General features: G+C 41.4%; 1 protein-coding gene across 1 annotated transcript in view; it reads right to left on the reverse strand.

Moving 5' to 3' along the window:
* Positions 1-7,366: 7,366 nt before the first annotated feature.
* Positions 7,367-15,825, reverse strand: part of Itga8 (integrin subunit alpha 8) — a 175,320-nt gene continuing 166,861 nt past the window's right edge. The window contains exons 29-30 of the mRNA XM_005354625.3: positions 11,627-11,749; positions 7,367-9,927 (exon numbers count right to left, since the gene is read on the reverse strand). Of these exons, the coding sequence (XP_005354682.1) occupies positions 9,841-9,927; positions 11,627-11,749 (210 nt within the window). The 3' untranslated portion in view covers positions 7,367-9,840. The remainder of the gene's footprint in view (positions 9,928-11,626; positions 11,750-15,825) is intronic.

Raw genomic sequence — 15,825 nt, forward strand, 5'->3', positions numbered from 1 at the left:
CGCAGCTCCGCTGCTCATATTTCAACAGACAATGTAGCCCAAATGCATCAAGAGAAAGATACACGTTTCTCACTGTGAAGTGGTGTTATTCCCAAGATTTTTTTTATAGTAGATTGCCAGAGAATAAAACATCATGACCTTTTCTTGACCCAGAGGATGCCTTTTCTGTTTCTCAGTTATATATGGTAAGTTAGAAATTCATTCTTTCTATTATTCATATAATATCTTAGTATATAATATTTAAACATCACATTGCCCTGAATTGCTTTTGAACAAATATTGATGTTAACACAAATAGAAGGGCCTCCTAGGCTGAGGGTTAATTTGGAATTCTATGGGTCAGGGATAATCCTTCTTTACTTTTAGCTTGCAAAAGATGAAAATGAAATAGCATAATCATCTCTCAGGCAATGGGATCATTAGACAACAATGCTTTGTGGATACGACAGCACATTTATGTGAATTCATCATTTTAAAAAATGAAATAGAAAATGTTTAGACATGTTTTCCTTGATGTATTTAATTATCATATCATTTAGGCTTTTAGCAAGTAGATTTTTGATATCAGGAATATTGATGAACTATATAGTTCTCAAACCACCAAATCCCCGAGGAGTTTGTGGTCAGCTCCAGTTCTGACCAATGACTGGGAACATGAGAATTTCTATTTCCAGATATTTTGAAAATCAGGATAGCATCTGCTAAACTTTTTAGGTGTCAAAAGACATTGACAATGTTTAATGGTGTGTACGATTCTAAGTAGAAGGTTTCAGCTTAATATTTTCTATCTAGCAACCCTGCACACACTTTAGCCATTATGCTGAGCTCTTAGTGGGTGTTTTAGTTACAGTTTTTATTGCAGTGGTAAAACACCATGACCCTAATAACTTGGAGAGGAAAAGGTTTTATTTCTGTTTACTACACTCAGGTCACACGCCATTAATGCTGAAAGTCGGGGCAGGAACTCATTCATATAGGGCAGGAACCTGGAGACAGGAGCTCATGCAGAGGCCACGGAGGAGTAATGCTTTCTTTATTGCTTCTCATAGCTTGCTCAGCCTGCGTTTTTATAGCACCTAGGACCACCAGCCTCGGGGTGGCACCACCCATAGTGACTCAGGCCTCTCATATCAATAATCAATCAAAAGCTTAGCCACAGGACAGTCTGGTAGGGACATTTTCTCAGTTGAGGTTCCTCTTCCAAAGCGACTTTAACTTGTGTCAAGGTGAATGAAAACTATCCAGGACAGTGGAAGGACTTAAGGGATTTTTTTTTTTGACAGCCTTCCAGCTCCATTGTTCTGAGACTTCTTTCTTTTCAACACAGAATGCGGTAGGAATGCTCAGCGTTTGTTGCCAATAGCATGGCACAGCTCCAGACTCTGGAACCCGGTAGATGTAGACTTGAAGTCCTGTTCTGCCAAGTATTATGGCACAAACTGGCAAATTCTATCCCTAGACCTCTATTCATCTGTAAATAAGGATAGATGTAGTATTGACAAATATACGCTACTTCACAGACTTGGGGCAGGCCCTCTGAGGCCTCTAGTTCACATAAGCTGAGCCTGGAGTTCAGTCTCTGTCTGTGAAGAGTTCGATTTAGCAAGATTCCTATTAAATCTGTTTAGAAAGATTCCCTGTTCTCCATGTCTGACCGAACCCCTTATGCCTCACCAGCCACTTGTCCCCAGTTTGCTCAGAATAGCATCACTGGCCGGCTGCTGCCTACCCTGCTCTTGAGTGACAAGCCCCTCTCTTGCCTTGCTGTGTCTGAAGTTGAGCCCAGCACTTCCCTTCCTTACAGACAAACCCCACCCCAGTGCTTACTACCCACAGTGTAGTGCTCTTGAATACTCTGCCTTGTCTTTTAAACAAGGTCAGTAAGTTTTTTTCTCATAGTATCTGCTGTACACTGTTGTGGTGACTACTGGAGCTGGAATTTAGGGAAAGCAGACAGTGAGGAGTCTGGTACAGGGAGAGTGTGTGAGGCTTTGCCACATTTATTGTGGTCATTTCTCCTTTTGGTTCTGTTCTCAATTCCTTGGTACTTTGCCCTTCTCTTTCTTTAGATGCTTTTGGTCAATATTTTCCCCAAGGCAATGCCTACTCTGGTTTGAACACTCAGTTCCTTGACTCTCCTTCATGTGATGTATGAAAACATCTTATCTTCACCCTGCTTCCCTCTCAGTGAGAACTAGCAAAAGGATGGAAATATTTGCAAATCCACTGCCAAGGCATATTTCCTGGATTAATGGAAACTAAAGAGTAATACATAGCAATTGTCTTTAAAGCCTTCCACTTTTCCTTAGTTTGCTTTTACTTTGTCAAGAGGAAGAGTGAGCTGATGTACTCCCCACAAAGCCATTTACAAAGGGGTGTTTTAAAGTCTTAGTATCCAGAATTTCAGAATGTGATTTCATTTGGAAAGAGCGCTTTGCTGAGGCAAACAAATCCAAGTGACAACAGCAGGAGGGACCAATGGAACTGGTGTCCTTATGGACGGGGAACTCTGTCATGACATACCAGAAGGAGGATGCTGTGGGGATTGCACTGAGTGTATCAGGTTGAGAGGTCATGTTGGTCAGTAGATCTACAAGGCCAGGAGTACCTGAAGGGGGCAGAGGCTGGGAGAATAGCATGGAAACAGGTGCTTCCCAGGCACGATGGAGCATGGCGGATACCTATTTTTTAGACTTTCAGACAATACATTTATGCTGTTTTAAGTGACCCAACTCAAAAGTGCTTTAGCAGATCAGAACATAGGTTAGATACTGTGGTTTCAAATAAAAAGATAGAGTAATAAAAGTTTAGATCTGTATGTACCTTACAGTACACCAAGTGAATGGATGTTAAAAGCTCAGAGTTCAAAACCAGGAAGGTACACTGTAATCACCTTTTATGAAAAGCCCACCTCACAGCTGGCTAGCATGGATGTTTCTGCAATGCAGTGACCATCAAAATAAGCAACATCACAGATGTTAAGTGCATTCTTACTGTGTTGTGTCTTGGCACAAAAAATCTGAGACTTTTCATTGTCTAGAGGCCATGGTTATCAGGCTACATTTCCATATGGATTTTGACCAACAATCATAAACAACAGAGAACCTGAAGGCAGTGAGTCAGGCAGATGGTACTTTGGGGGTGGGATGGGGAGAGTTTAAAATGGCAGGTGAGTCCTACCTTATGCGCACACTCAATGCTAAATCCCAGTGAATGAAGCATCAGTGGGGAAGTTAGGGTTTTACTCAGATTCCAGATGAGTTTAAAGTCTGATGTTTTGATGCTTTAAATGTCTTGTGTAAAAGAAACAAACATTTAAAAAATAATTAGAGTCTTATAAGAGAAAAATCTTTTGTATTTGGGGAAAAACAAGAATATCAGATGCACTGGGGACACTGTCTGCATATTGGTGGCTAGAAGGTAAATGTGTTTATATCTTGGCTCTTCCTGATGGCACCAGAGGGATCTTTCTATGGAGTTCTTCTGTGGGGAAGGGTAAAAAATCTTAGGGAGTAAGTGGGAAATGCACAAGGGACTTGACCCTTGTTGGTAAACTCTGCAAGGGTTGTTTTTTATTTTATCTTATCCAATGGAGGAACCCAAAAGTTAGATCAGTATTTATAGAGTATTAGCATGGTCAGGTTATCCTCATATAGAATGGCTGGATGATATAGAAGGATCTTTTTCTATCTGTTGTTTCATTGGTTGATTAATAAAGAAAACTGCTTGGCCTGATAGGTCAGAGCATAGGTCGGTGGAGTAGACAGAACAGAATGCTGGAAAGAAGGGAAGTGAGGGCAGATGTGATGGAGCCAGCCGCCAGGTCAGACATGCTGAATCTTTCTCGGTAAGCCACCACCTCATGGTGCTACACAGATTATTAGAAATGGGTTAAGCAAGATATGAGAGTTAGCCGAGAAGAGGATAGATATAATGGGCTAGGCAGTGTTTAAAAGAATACAATTTTTGTGTTGTTATTTCAGGGCATAAGCTAGCCAGGCGGCTGGGAGCTGAGTGGCAGGACGTGGCCCGCAGTTCCTCTCTACAGCTAGAGGTGTTCAAGATATCAAAGGACTGGTTAGTAGAACAATCCTTACCTCCTACATGTAACCATACAGAAATTTCTACAAACACAAACCAGTAAGAGTCTTTGTCCTCACTAATAATACATACAGGCTTTGACCACTGGGGTTAGCCTAGGGCATAGCTATCTGTATGTACCTGATGAGTTCATCCTGCATACACAGGTTATGTTAGCCTAGTAATTCTTTCTTGACCTTCAGCACCAAGAATATTGAAACTTAGCATTGCTTGATTGTTGTAATAGGAGCGGCGGGGCTGCATCCCCATCATCCTGGCCGCCTGCTAGCTTATGCCCAGAAATAATTACACAGACACTGTATTCTTTTAAACACTGCTTGGCCCATTAGCTCTAGCCCTTACTGGCTAATTCTGATATCCCGATCAACCCATCTCTAATAAACTGTGTAGCACCGGTCTTACCGGGAAAGATTCAGCATGTCTGACCTGGTGGCTTGCTTCATCGAGTGCGTCTGCCTCAGAGAGCAGAGCTATTGCATCTGCCCGGGAGAGGGGAGCATGGTGTCTCTGAGCTCACTTCCTCTTCCTCCCAGCATTCTGTTCTGTTTACTCCACCCACCTATGTTCTAATCAATAAAATGGGCCAAGGCAGTTTCTTTATTTTTTAACCAATGACCTTCCTCCATCACTTGATTTCTTCTCAGTGGCCATATACCATTCGTTATGTTTAGGTTTGAAAGTGCGATGTACAATCCAAAGCAGAGGGCTCATCCTTGTGTTCCAAGCTACAGGGACAGTAAACTGATGTACGTTCTTCTCACTAGGATTCATGAATGCCATTAAGATGACAGGGTAGTCTGATGGGGGTATTAACAAATATCTTATGGGGTATTAAGAAAATTGATGTGTGTTGAGTGAATGATGAAATATTAGAACTTAAACTCAAATGTGTCCATTACATTTATTTAATTTTAAAATGAACTTCAGATTAAAATAAAGTAAAACTTAGAATTAATCATGAAACTGTTAAATACCGATGACAGAATTATGAATGAAAATGTATGTTCAGGTCAGTACAAATTTATTCATTTTTCTTAAGAGCAATATCTTGGTTATGGAGAGCTACAAAGATCTTCATTGCCTCTCAGTGAGCAATCTCCAGTCTTACAAAGTTCATTTAGTGAGAAAAAATGCAGAGAGAACCTCTGCACACACATTCTGTTCTCAATGCTGTCTTAATGTCTGAAACTGTGAATAGCTATTCACAGCAAGAGAGACATGGTAGTGAGTGACAGCTCATTGAGTAGGGCTTCAGAACCTGTCATGGGATGCTAGTCATCCTTCTCAGATATACCTGATGGGAGCTTTCGCTACTTCCTACACTATGGTGATGGCACACCTGACAAGAAACAGCATAAAAGAGGAAACAGTCTGGTTCATTGTTAGTGAGGGGACAGTCTACTAGGGTGGATGGGTGAGGTGTGGTGAGCAGGTGACTGGGAATCTTCATACTGCAAAGAACAAAGAAGCAGAGGGTAGACTGGGAGTGGGGTGGCTACTGGCTTTTAACTCTCAATGTCTATCCCACCTATGTCAGTGACCCGATTCCTCAACTTGAGGGTTTTCCCCTAAATAGTGTCTCCAGATGGAGCTCAAGTGTTCAAATGCATAAGCTTTTGGAAGCAGTTCACATTCACACCACGTTGAGATGATTAGGGATTAGATCCATATATAGCCATAAAATATATTTCTGTTTCACATATACCTTGTACATATAACCTGGAGATACTTTTTTTCAAAATATTGCTCATGTACTTCTTCATTTTTTAAAGTTGTGGATATGTCTATGTGTGTATGGGTACTCGAGGAGGTCAAAAGAGGGATTATGGTCTCCAGAACTGGAGATACAGGTGGTTGTGTGTCCCCTGCTCTGGTGTGGGTGCTAGGAACTGTACGTTAGTTCTCTCTCTGCCAAAGCAATTAAGCCCTTGTTTTAGCCAGGATTTCTATTGCTATGACAAAGCACCATGACCAAACAGCAAGTTGGAGAGGAAAGGCTCGGCTTATACTTCCATATTGTTGTTCATCATCAAAGAAAGTCAGAAAAGGAACCTAAGCAGGACAGGTACCTGGAGGCAGGAGCTGATGCAGTGGCCGTGAACGGGTGCTGCTTACTGGCTTGCTCCCCCTGGCTTGCTCAGCCTGCTTTCTTATAGAACCCAGGATTACCATCCAAGGGATGGCTCTACCCACAATGGGCTGAGTCCTCCCCATCAATACCAATTAAGAAATGCCTTACAGCTGGATCTTAGGGTGGTCTTTTCTCAGTTGTGGTTTCCTCCCTTCAGATAACTCTAGCTTGTGTAAAGCTGACATTGAACTAGGCAGCACAGCCTCCTCATCCATTAATTCATCTCTCCAGTGTCAGTGCATGTGTTTTCATTGGGACCGATTGCATCAGATCCAATACGGCCCATGTTGACATTCAAAAGTTTCAGATTTCTGAAGCCAGAAATTTTAAATTGTAAGTAATCAATTAACTTCTAATAATATTGCACAGATATTATAAGTAGAAATGTGGACTGCTCTGGTATTTAATATTTGAAGAGGTTTATAAAAGTACATGTCCACCATGAATATTTAGTAGGCAAATGTATATCCACTTGTGCCTCAGTTTCTGGAGCATCCACTATATACTAGGCCTTGTGGCTAGGTGTAGGAAGCACATAGTTGAAAAGATGTGGTGATTGTTCTCCCTGAAAGGCAATCAGGTTACGATCTAATCATAAGCACAGGTGGGAAGTGAGTCAGATGGAGGATGGGGGCACAGAAGAACCTTGAAGTTGGCTAAAGATGGAAGGAAGAGCTTTATGAAAGAGCTGGATGTGCAAATTTAAAAAACAACAGACAGCCCAGTTGCACGAGTGTGGAACTATTAGGAATGATGCAAACATTTGATCCTCCTTTCCGATGTCATCCATGACTATACACGTACCCACCCATGTCTTAAGGGCTCAGTTACTCAGAGTCGAACAGCCAACACCCCAAGCCAAGTGTAGAGCAGTTTTACCATGGAAAGGTAACTTCTTCCAATGTTCCATGTTCTTATAAAGAAGGAATCAAGGCAGAAAGGTATAAAGACCTCTTTGTTGCTGGTCTATTATAAATGGAAAAGCTTCATGTAGTACATGAAATAAGCCATACACATGCTCTTGTGCCTTTAATTTTCAATTTTATTGGTGACAATGCAAACAGGTACATGAACATCTCCACTGTCTCTACACACGTATTTAAATAAAACAAGAGTTCTAAGATTTGGATTTCAGTGATAACTAGAACATTATTACTTTATACTTTACTGTATAAAATTCTCCAAGTTTACAAAATCTGCTCATTTTCCCATGTCTTAGATATAAAAGAAAACAGCTGCAAGAACTAGAAAAAAGAACTTAATGAAGAGAAACACCGATAAGCTCCTGGTGAAGCCCAGCACACAAGTTATGAAGGACTCAGCAATGTTGTGAGCATTGTTGTATATTAGTGTTCTCTGTGAGGTTGGCGTGTTTTAGAACATCCCACCGGAGGCTTCCCCTGACCTCAGTTTTCTGTGTGCAAGTGGATGACAACCCGCTGTGTACTTCTACAGTGGAGACAACGGGAAGCGATGTTTTCCCTTTGATATCCCCATATCTTTTCCTGTGTTGGTCCCATCTTTCCCTTGACATGTCTAGTTTCTCCCATTAGGCTGTATAAACTGTCTCCCCCAAATCCGATGTTTAGCTCTAAGAGTTCTCTGAGTTCCTTCATTGGTCCCACATCAGGAATGACAAAAGTTAAGTCATTATGTAGTGTAGAGAGAGCTGTTTGTCATCCCTTAAATTATATCATATAGATGGCTGTCTGTCTATGAAACTGGTTCTACCAAAAAGACAAACAGTGACGACAGCTGCAGAGGCTGGTATGGAACACTCAAAACTCGTTGAGGTAAGTGCAATATTGCCCATACACTAATCACACAGACTGGGAGCTAGATGTGGGCTCCTGACAGACATGAACCAGCTACTGGGACAGATTTAATTGACAAGCAGGGGCTGATGAACAGCAACAATATTTGTCTCTGTGTCTTCCACTTGCTTTCCAAGGAACTTTGGCAATTGAAGCCAAGTGGCTCCTTGCCAGGTTAAGGTACCACATAAAATTTACTGTCTGTGAGCTTGGCTCATCTTTCAAACAAAGTGTCATTGCTGAAATTGAGACACAGATTTTCAAGACTGCTCTGTAAAGGTTAGGATTTTGGTCAGCTTGTTGTATCAGACTTCATATTCAGGATATTAATTAAAAAAAACTAATGCCAGTGTAAACATTCCTCAGATACATAGGTCTTTTATATATTGCACATAAAATTTTGTTCAGCATTTCTCCCTAGCAATTTTTCATTAGTATATAAAGGATATAAAATTGTGCAGATCATCATATGCTTTTGGCTGGTCAATATTACTTCAAAATGGTGACATTACAAATGATTATGGATTGTTTACAAGAGATTTAAGCAACATTTTCTGGATGACTAAGTAAAGATGATGGTAAAATAGATTAAGTATAGAAGATTATTTTCAAAGATTACATTCTAGGAAAGATTAATAGTAAGGAGTGGGTAATGAAGCTTTAAAAATATTGTTAGGTCCTTAGGAGTGAGTTTCCGTTTGCCTCACAACCTGTATAACTACATATATCTCCATCTGATTTATACTCAACACATTTTCTCTTTTTTATAAGCATGAGATATTGCAACAAAAGCAGGTGTGTAGATCCCAAGCTAAATAATGGTGTGTAAACTATTAAAATAAGATTCACCCATATTGCTAAATTGCTTTTTATATGGACTCTAAAACTTGTGCCCATACTTTCAAACACCATCAGGGTAGTGAGTACCTTGAAATGAATTCTTTAAAGAAATCAGTGGAAATAGTTTTTTTACATGTACAAAAGGAACTATAAATACAAAATTTTGTGTTGAATTATGCAGATGTGAGTTCCTCTAGAGCACGAAGAAAGGTAACTCCAGGTGGCAGGCAGCAAGATATTAGCAAAATTGACCCCTAATACCAATTTGTGTGTAACACCGTCTAACACACTAAGAAGCCCAATTAAACATGTTATCTTCATGGAGTAGTTGTCTCAAGAAGAAATAAGTGGAATGATGTGGAAATCTAGCCAACTAAATCTTAATTTCGATATCCTCTAGATGGCCTGATTCTCTACCTAGAGAAATGGAAAATAAATAAATACATTTTTTTTTGTTCTCACTTAACTAAATGATCTCTGTTGTTCCACAAGTACTTTCACAGTCCTGACAACACATTGCTTGTCTCCCTGAGCCATTGCATCCTTAGAAAGGCTGCTCTTCTGTAGGGAGGTGTCAGAGAGTCCATTGGGTTACAGTAGTGTTGAACCTTAGTTCATCTCATCTCCGTAGGAATCAGTTTTGAAAGTCACATTGGGCTGATCTGACAGCCGTCTGAGTTCCCACAGCCATTCCAAACTCTCAGCCAGATGTGAAATGGTGAAAGCAACAGGAATTGTCACAACTGCTGGTTGTTTCTACAGTGTTGGGGGTTTCTTTTCCCACAGGGTTCTCTGTGTTCCGTGCCCACGCGTGGAGCAGACAAGGTGATCCTTAGGCACCTTCCGTTCCCTAGGTCACTGGCACGTATGGAAGGCTCTGATCATTTTGCAGTCATGTCCCTTCTTTCTTTGAACAGGACCAGTGTTTGAATTTTAGGGCTTCGTGTTTCCGAGTCATGCCTCCGGTGTCTTGTCGCTGGTCAGTTGTTCCCTGTCTGTCATTTCATCCTGAGGCGGTCTTGCTCTATCAAAGAAGCCACACTAGGAGAAGGAAAAATCAAGTCATCTGGAGAGTGTGTGAAATACCTTATTTAAGGAATTTGCATTTTAGACATTTTATAAGGAAACCTGGGATATGTGAACTATCTGTCTAATTGTCCAAATTAAGAGGGAAAATCGGAGTGTCGGTTACTGGTGGAGAGAACTCACTGCCCGGACAAGGTTGGCAGTGCATCCGTTGCCTTCCTCCCACCACACAGGAAGTAGTCTTCATTTTACAGATGCCACTCACAGACCTTAGCTATATCCCATCCTGTCACTAGTGCACTAAGGATCCTTCTGTCTTTCTGCATGCTTCCCTCATGGTGCCCCACAGTTGACCTGACACGTGTCGTTCCCTGTGGTGTTCTGTAGGGTACTTAGGACACATCATAGGGAGACATTGTTGCCTGTTCTTCTGGACTTGGTAGGACATACGGTGTTTAGAGGAAGGTCCAATTTGTGATTTATGTCAATAACAGCACCAGGCAGGATGGGACATTCTTGTGACTTTCTACAGATTTACCAGTACTCTGGTAAAGATGGCTCCAGAACCATCTTTCTACTGAATTTCAAATTAATATTTAACCCCAGAGGATGCTTATTTTCCCAGAACCCTAGAATTATTATTTATTGTTTCTCATGTGGGAAGCACAGAAAGAGTTTCTTTGCAAGACTAGTAGGGTACTCTCTCATTTGGCATATAGAGTGATATCCAGTTACCATGAAGAGCAGAACAATGCTGAAGTTATCTCTACATGTGTGACAGTGACTGGATGAGCTCTGGACAGGACAGACAGCTGTTAATGATTAGAAAAGCTATTCTTCAACTCAAACAAAGTTCTCTAAGTTCTGTAAAGCAGACTGCTGCCTATTGTTTCAAAATTTATAATTGCCATTTTCTCAGAGGGCCACACAATAGCGGTTGACCGAGATGTGTAATGTCACTATGACACCGCTTTTTATTTAGAGCGAGAGACTCCGTGTAACTTGGCAGATGGACAAGACACTTGGCTGTAGATCTGATGCTCTTATGGACTTTCAGAACAAGCCTCAGTAGGACATCCCTAACGAATTGTTAAGATTTTCTACTAGAGACAAACTAATTGGTAAGATGGAAAACTCACTCCACACACCTTATGCACGGCCTATTTGGCCTAATAGTTGAAATGGAAACAAATGAGAATCAATCTATATTAGCTGCAGAGTTGCATTGCTTTTAAAGAGAAATTCACAGGACTGATGATAGGTTCATGTCAACAAAACACACAACTTCCTGGTTATTGAAAAGAAAAAGGAGTCTTGATAATGATGAAATTATTATCTGAGCCCATTGAAAAGAAGACCACGGGTCTTAAGACAATTATTCAATATATTTATAAGAAATCTCAAGATAAGGTCTGGGAATGTCTCTCAGGAGAGAAAGCCTGTGCAAAACGCCAGGCTCTATTCCTATCCCTCAAATAAAATCACCTCCCCCAAAAACTTCAGTGCGGAAGCAGTTTACCCCTCATCTTTCACAATATTATCTTCACACACATTAAATTCCAAAACAAAATAGACACAATCTTCTTCTGTCCTAAAGATTATCAAAATCAGCAATTTACAACTTTATCGTTATATTTAATACTTTCCAACAATATCTTTTCACCCCCTCAATGGCTTCTGAACCCCAAAGGAAAAGCAAAGGAAGCTCGCTTACCTTCCATAAAGCTAAAGTTAAGATGGCCAGAACCAGCAAGCCAAGAAGGATTGCTAGTATTATGACCCACAGTGGAATTGAGAAGGACACATTCGGAGTGGCCCAGATGACTGACGTCTTAATCTGAAAAGAAAGCAAAGCAACTATCTGATGAGACAAGCAAGAACTGCCAGTTTACTACTGAAGATCATTGCGAAGTGATGCTCATAACAGCTGAAGGAATTCGAGGCGATATTAGGAGGTCATAGTGACTGAATGCGGGCTCTCTAAAACAGACACACACCCATGCCTAGGAGGCTCCATGAAAATCTAATAACATATACTTGTTGGGTGGTGACCTTTAATCATGGAACCCTAGACTGAAATCCAGGTAAATGTGGACCTCTACGCAAACAAAGGGCTACGAGCGTTGACTTCATCTTCATGTAAGTCAGCTAATCTCACCAAAAGGTGAATTTGTGAACAATCATGAAATATTAGATATTCAAGAGTTCATGTCACTAGTTAATGTCAGTACTGGATCTCTTCCTCTGTAGACTTTGTGATCTGGTACTGAATGACAGCTGAGAACTTGAGGCTAGCCACCATGCATCCATCCTTCTTTCTCTCCTTCCTTCCTTCCTTCCTTCCTTCCTTCCTTCCTTCCTTCCTTCCTTCCTTCCTTCCTTCCTTCCTTCTTTTCGGCAGTTTTCTCCATAGAACCTTGTGAATTCTATGACTACAACTTTGGTTGTCAGGATTGGCAGCATGCACTCTTACCCAGTGAGCTATCTTGCAAGCCCCTAGCTTGCATTTTTATGGAATTACTTAATGTAAAAATAGTCAGAATGAGAGTGAAGCCACTATGTAAGTTCTAACAAACAGGAATAAAGAAAGGCAGTATGAAGGAGGGTTTTTATGAATGACTGATTGATGGTAATCAGTAACAAAGAATCTGCTGGTGGGGGAGAGGAGGCTAGAGAGATTGTTCAATGGCTAAGAGCACTTTCTGCTCTTGCAGAGGATAGGAGTTTGACTCCCAGCATCTGAAACTGCCCATAAATCCAGGAGATGTGACTTTCTCTTTTGACCTCTGCAGTCACCTGCACACAAATGTTCACATACCCATACACATAAATAAAAAGAAAATCTTAAAACGAAGATTCTGTTGAGATCAAAAAGGCCACTTCAACGCACACACATACACACCATACCATACAATACCCACACACTACAGTTCTGTAAAGTTATCTGCCCATCAACTATCTGATAAATTTAAAATAACATTACTCTCATTAATCCCTAGACTCATGATTACTGTTTCAAAATATCTTCATCCTTCTCATTTTTGCATAGGGTCTAGCAAGAGGTAAGACAAGGACCTACAACTAATATACTCCTTTTGTATTAACTTGTATGCCTACACACACACACACACACACACACACACACACATTTACAAACTATTTTCCTTTCCTCAGCTTCTCCAATTACCTACAGTTTGCTATAGCAAATGTATCCCCATTGCAGTGCTGTTCTACTCCCTACTAAACTTCATTATTTGTAGGAGACACTGATGGTTGTTTAGATCGATGCTGTACTGTATAAAGCGGTGTGGTATTATTCTCATGGGTTTGGGCTGCCTTCAAGCCCAAGTCCAATTTTTATGGACAGAGCTGGAGAAACACCTAGAGACGATAGGAGCCCATGTCATTACCCCCTGTTGGAAAGATTCCTGTAGGAAAATGAGGTCCACATGGTCAGAAGAAGGAACTCTCTTGCTCCAGAGCCGGGAGTCTGGGCAAGGAAAGCTACAGACCCCTATGTAAAGTGGAGAAGACTAATCCATGCCGCTGAGAGCTTTGCTCAGAGAAAATAAAAATACAGAATATCTTGGAGCTGACTATTATCTACCATGCTTGATATAGGTGTCTGGCTTTACAGTAATAGACATTGCTTCCTTTAAATTGGTCTATATGCTCTTCATTTTAAATACATTTATTGAACGTATTTAACATAGAAACTACCTGAGAACTCTAGACCACAATCCTAAAGGGGATTGTGAGGGAGACTCATGGCTAGTTGGTAGCTGTGAACTGGTATGGCAGGAAATGACTGGGCATTTTCATCACTGGAACCTAATATTGGGCCCTAACCAGACCCATGCATGTATGTATGTATGTTTGTATGTATGTATTGTGAGTTTGTTCTGCCTTCTCAACTAGCTATGACCCCTGCCAATGTTCTGCTCAGTTCTTCCTGGTTCTATTGTTCCTCCCATCTTAACCCATGCCCCAATCTATGGATTAAATAAATGGATTATGTGTCCTTCGCCAGGTGACCTCCCCACCTGGTCATTGTAAGCTTTAATGGACTGTGTCAAAAGTCAGTTTGTCTGTTGAAAGAAGCATGAAAGACCCCCACAAAAATCAAAGAAAGATACCTGAAGGACTTTCTCTCTTACAACAGTAGTGAGAAAGTACAATTCAAGCATGGGATGGACACGTGTTCTCAGCAGGGGCGTCTAAACCAGGGAGTAACTCCCGTGGTTCTTGGCTTATATTTGTTTCCAGAGATTCTGGCAGCCGTGCCTTAGGCAGTGCGTGGGAGATGATCACCACGTGGTAATCCAAAACTCTGAAATCCTCTTTTGGTTCCAGAATTCTGAATTTCTCATTATCAAAACTGTGGCCAGCCTGCTTCCAGGAAGAGTAGGTTTATTTTAAAGCTATCACTTCCTCCCATCCCTCTGAGTCCCCTAAAGTGTATATTTCTTGCTTAGCCCCATTCAGTTCACGAAGGGGAAGGGATGGAAGGCCTCGAGGGACTCTGAGGGCTTCCCTCTGCCTCTGATACAATGGCACAGTCTAGGTTGGTGCAGCTGAGGACCCCTGTCCACCCTGGTGTCTTCCTAAGATGACCTGGTATTTATGCTTCACAGTTAGAAGCCGTGACACCAGTGTCAGTGGACAGGCAGGCAATGCAGAGTTAACAGAGAGTGACCGCAAAGAGCCGAACACCACGCCCCATTGGGAGAGCTCTATGCCCTGGAACGAAGGGAACCCAGTAACATTCCGAGCTGTGACTCCACCGTAATGGTGGGCCACTAGCAAAGCACAGCTCTTCCTGAGACTCTCTGCTCTGCGGAGATAAATGAGGGACTTAAATTGTATGCGGCTTAAAAGGAAACAGTTTAACTGGTCACTTTGGTAGGACCTATGCTTGTTAATATTCATGGTGGTGGGGAAGTGGAAGATAATTTTGGAGATATTTGAGTAAAAATAAAGTACTGATGAACACCCAAAACTTGGTCATTTCCAGTGCTTATACATCTTGACAAGCCCTCAGGAAGCTTAGCTTGGAGTATCCACAGGCTCAAAACTGATGAGAAAGTGCACCACAGATGAGGTTTCTTACGACTGCGATTTATGTTGAGAAATGTGTCTTTATATCAAATAATATAAAACACCCATATTCTCTGACCCTCTGTAGGACTCATCGGCTGTGACCTTGGTCTTTCTCAATGCTGCCCAATAGAAATATTAGACATCTGTGAATTCAAATTTTGTATCAGTCACATTTAAAACATGAGAATAGGAGACATTAACTTTAACAACATGCTGCTAAAACCCAAATATCAAGTACTATCTGTTAATTCAAATTTAATATCATTTAAGCGTGCTATGAATATTTTAAAAAGTAAATTATTTCTTACATTCTTTTTGATTGTTTCCAAAGTTCAGAACACAGGCTGCATGCAGCAGCCGCAAAGGTTTCAAGCGCTAGAGTGAGATGCAGCCTTGCAACACTAACTGTGCTTACTGGAAAGACATTTGTATGACACCAGATCTTCCCGCTCACGTTTTAGAGAACGAAGATGCAATCAAGTTATGAGCTTGTTCCGCAGCCCCACATTTATGGAACTCGGACTCTACATGCCTGGCATTGTCCATGTGACGCAATAGTGAGGTCAGCTGATCCATCCACCCCCTCGCTGTAGGATTTGTCTGGCTCACAGCAGAGTACACCGCACACAGTGCGTGAGAGCTTACTTTAGGCTTGTGCTGGAAAGAGGCCCTTCTGCCTGATGACCAGAGTGCAATCCCTGGATTCCACAAGGTGGCAGGAGAGAACCAGCTCCTGGGTTGTCCTCTGACCTCGACTAGGTTCCATTAGGTTCATGCCTACATGCATGAGTGTGTGTGTGTGTGTGTGTGTGT

This window comes from Microtus ochrogaster, chromosome 16 (genome assembly GCF_000317375.1).
Source record: "Microtus ochrogaster isolate Prairie Vole_2 chromosome 16, MicOch1.0, whole genome shotgun sequence".
NCBI lineage: Eukaryota > Metazoa > Chordata > Mammalia > Rodentia > Cricetidae > Microtus > Microtus ochrogaster.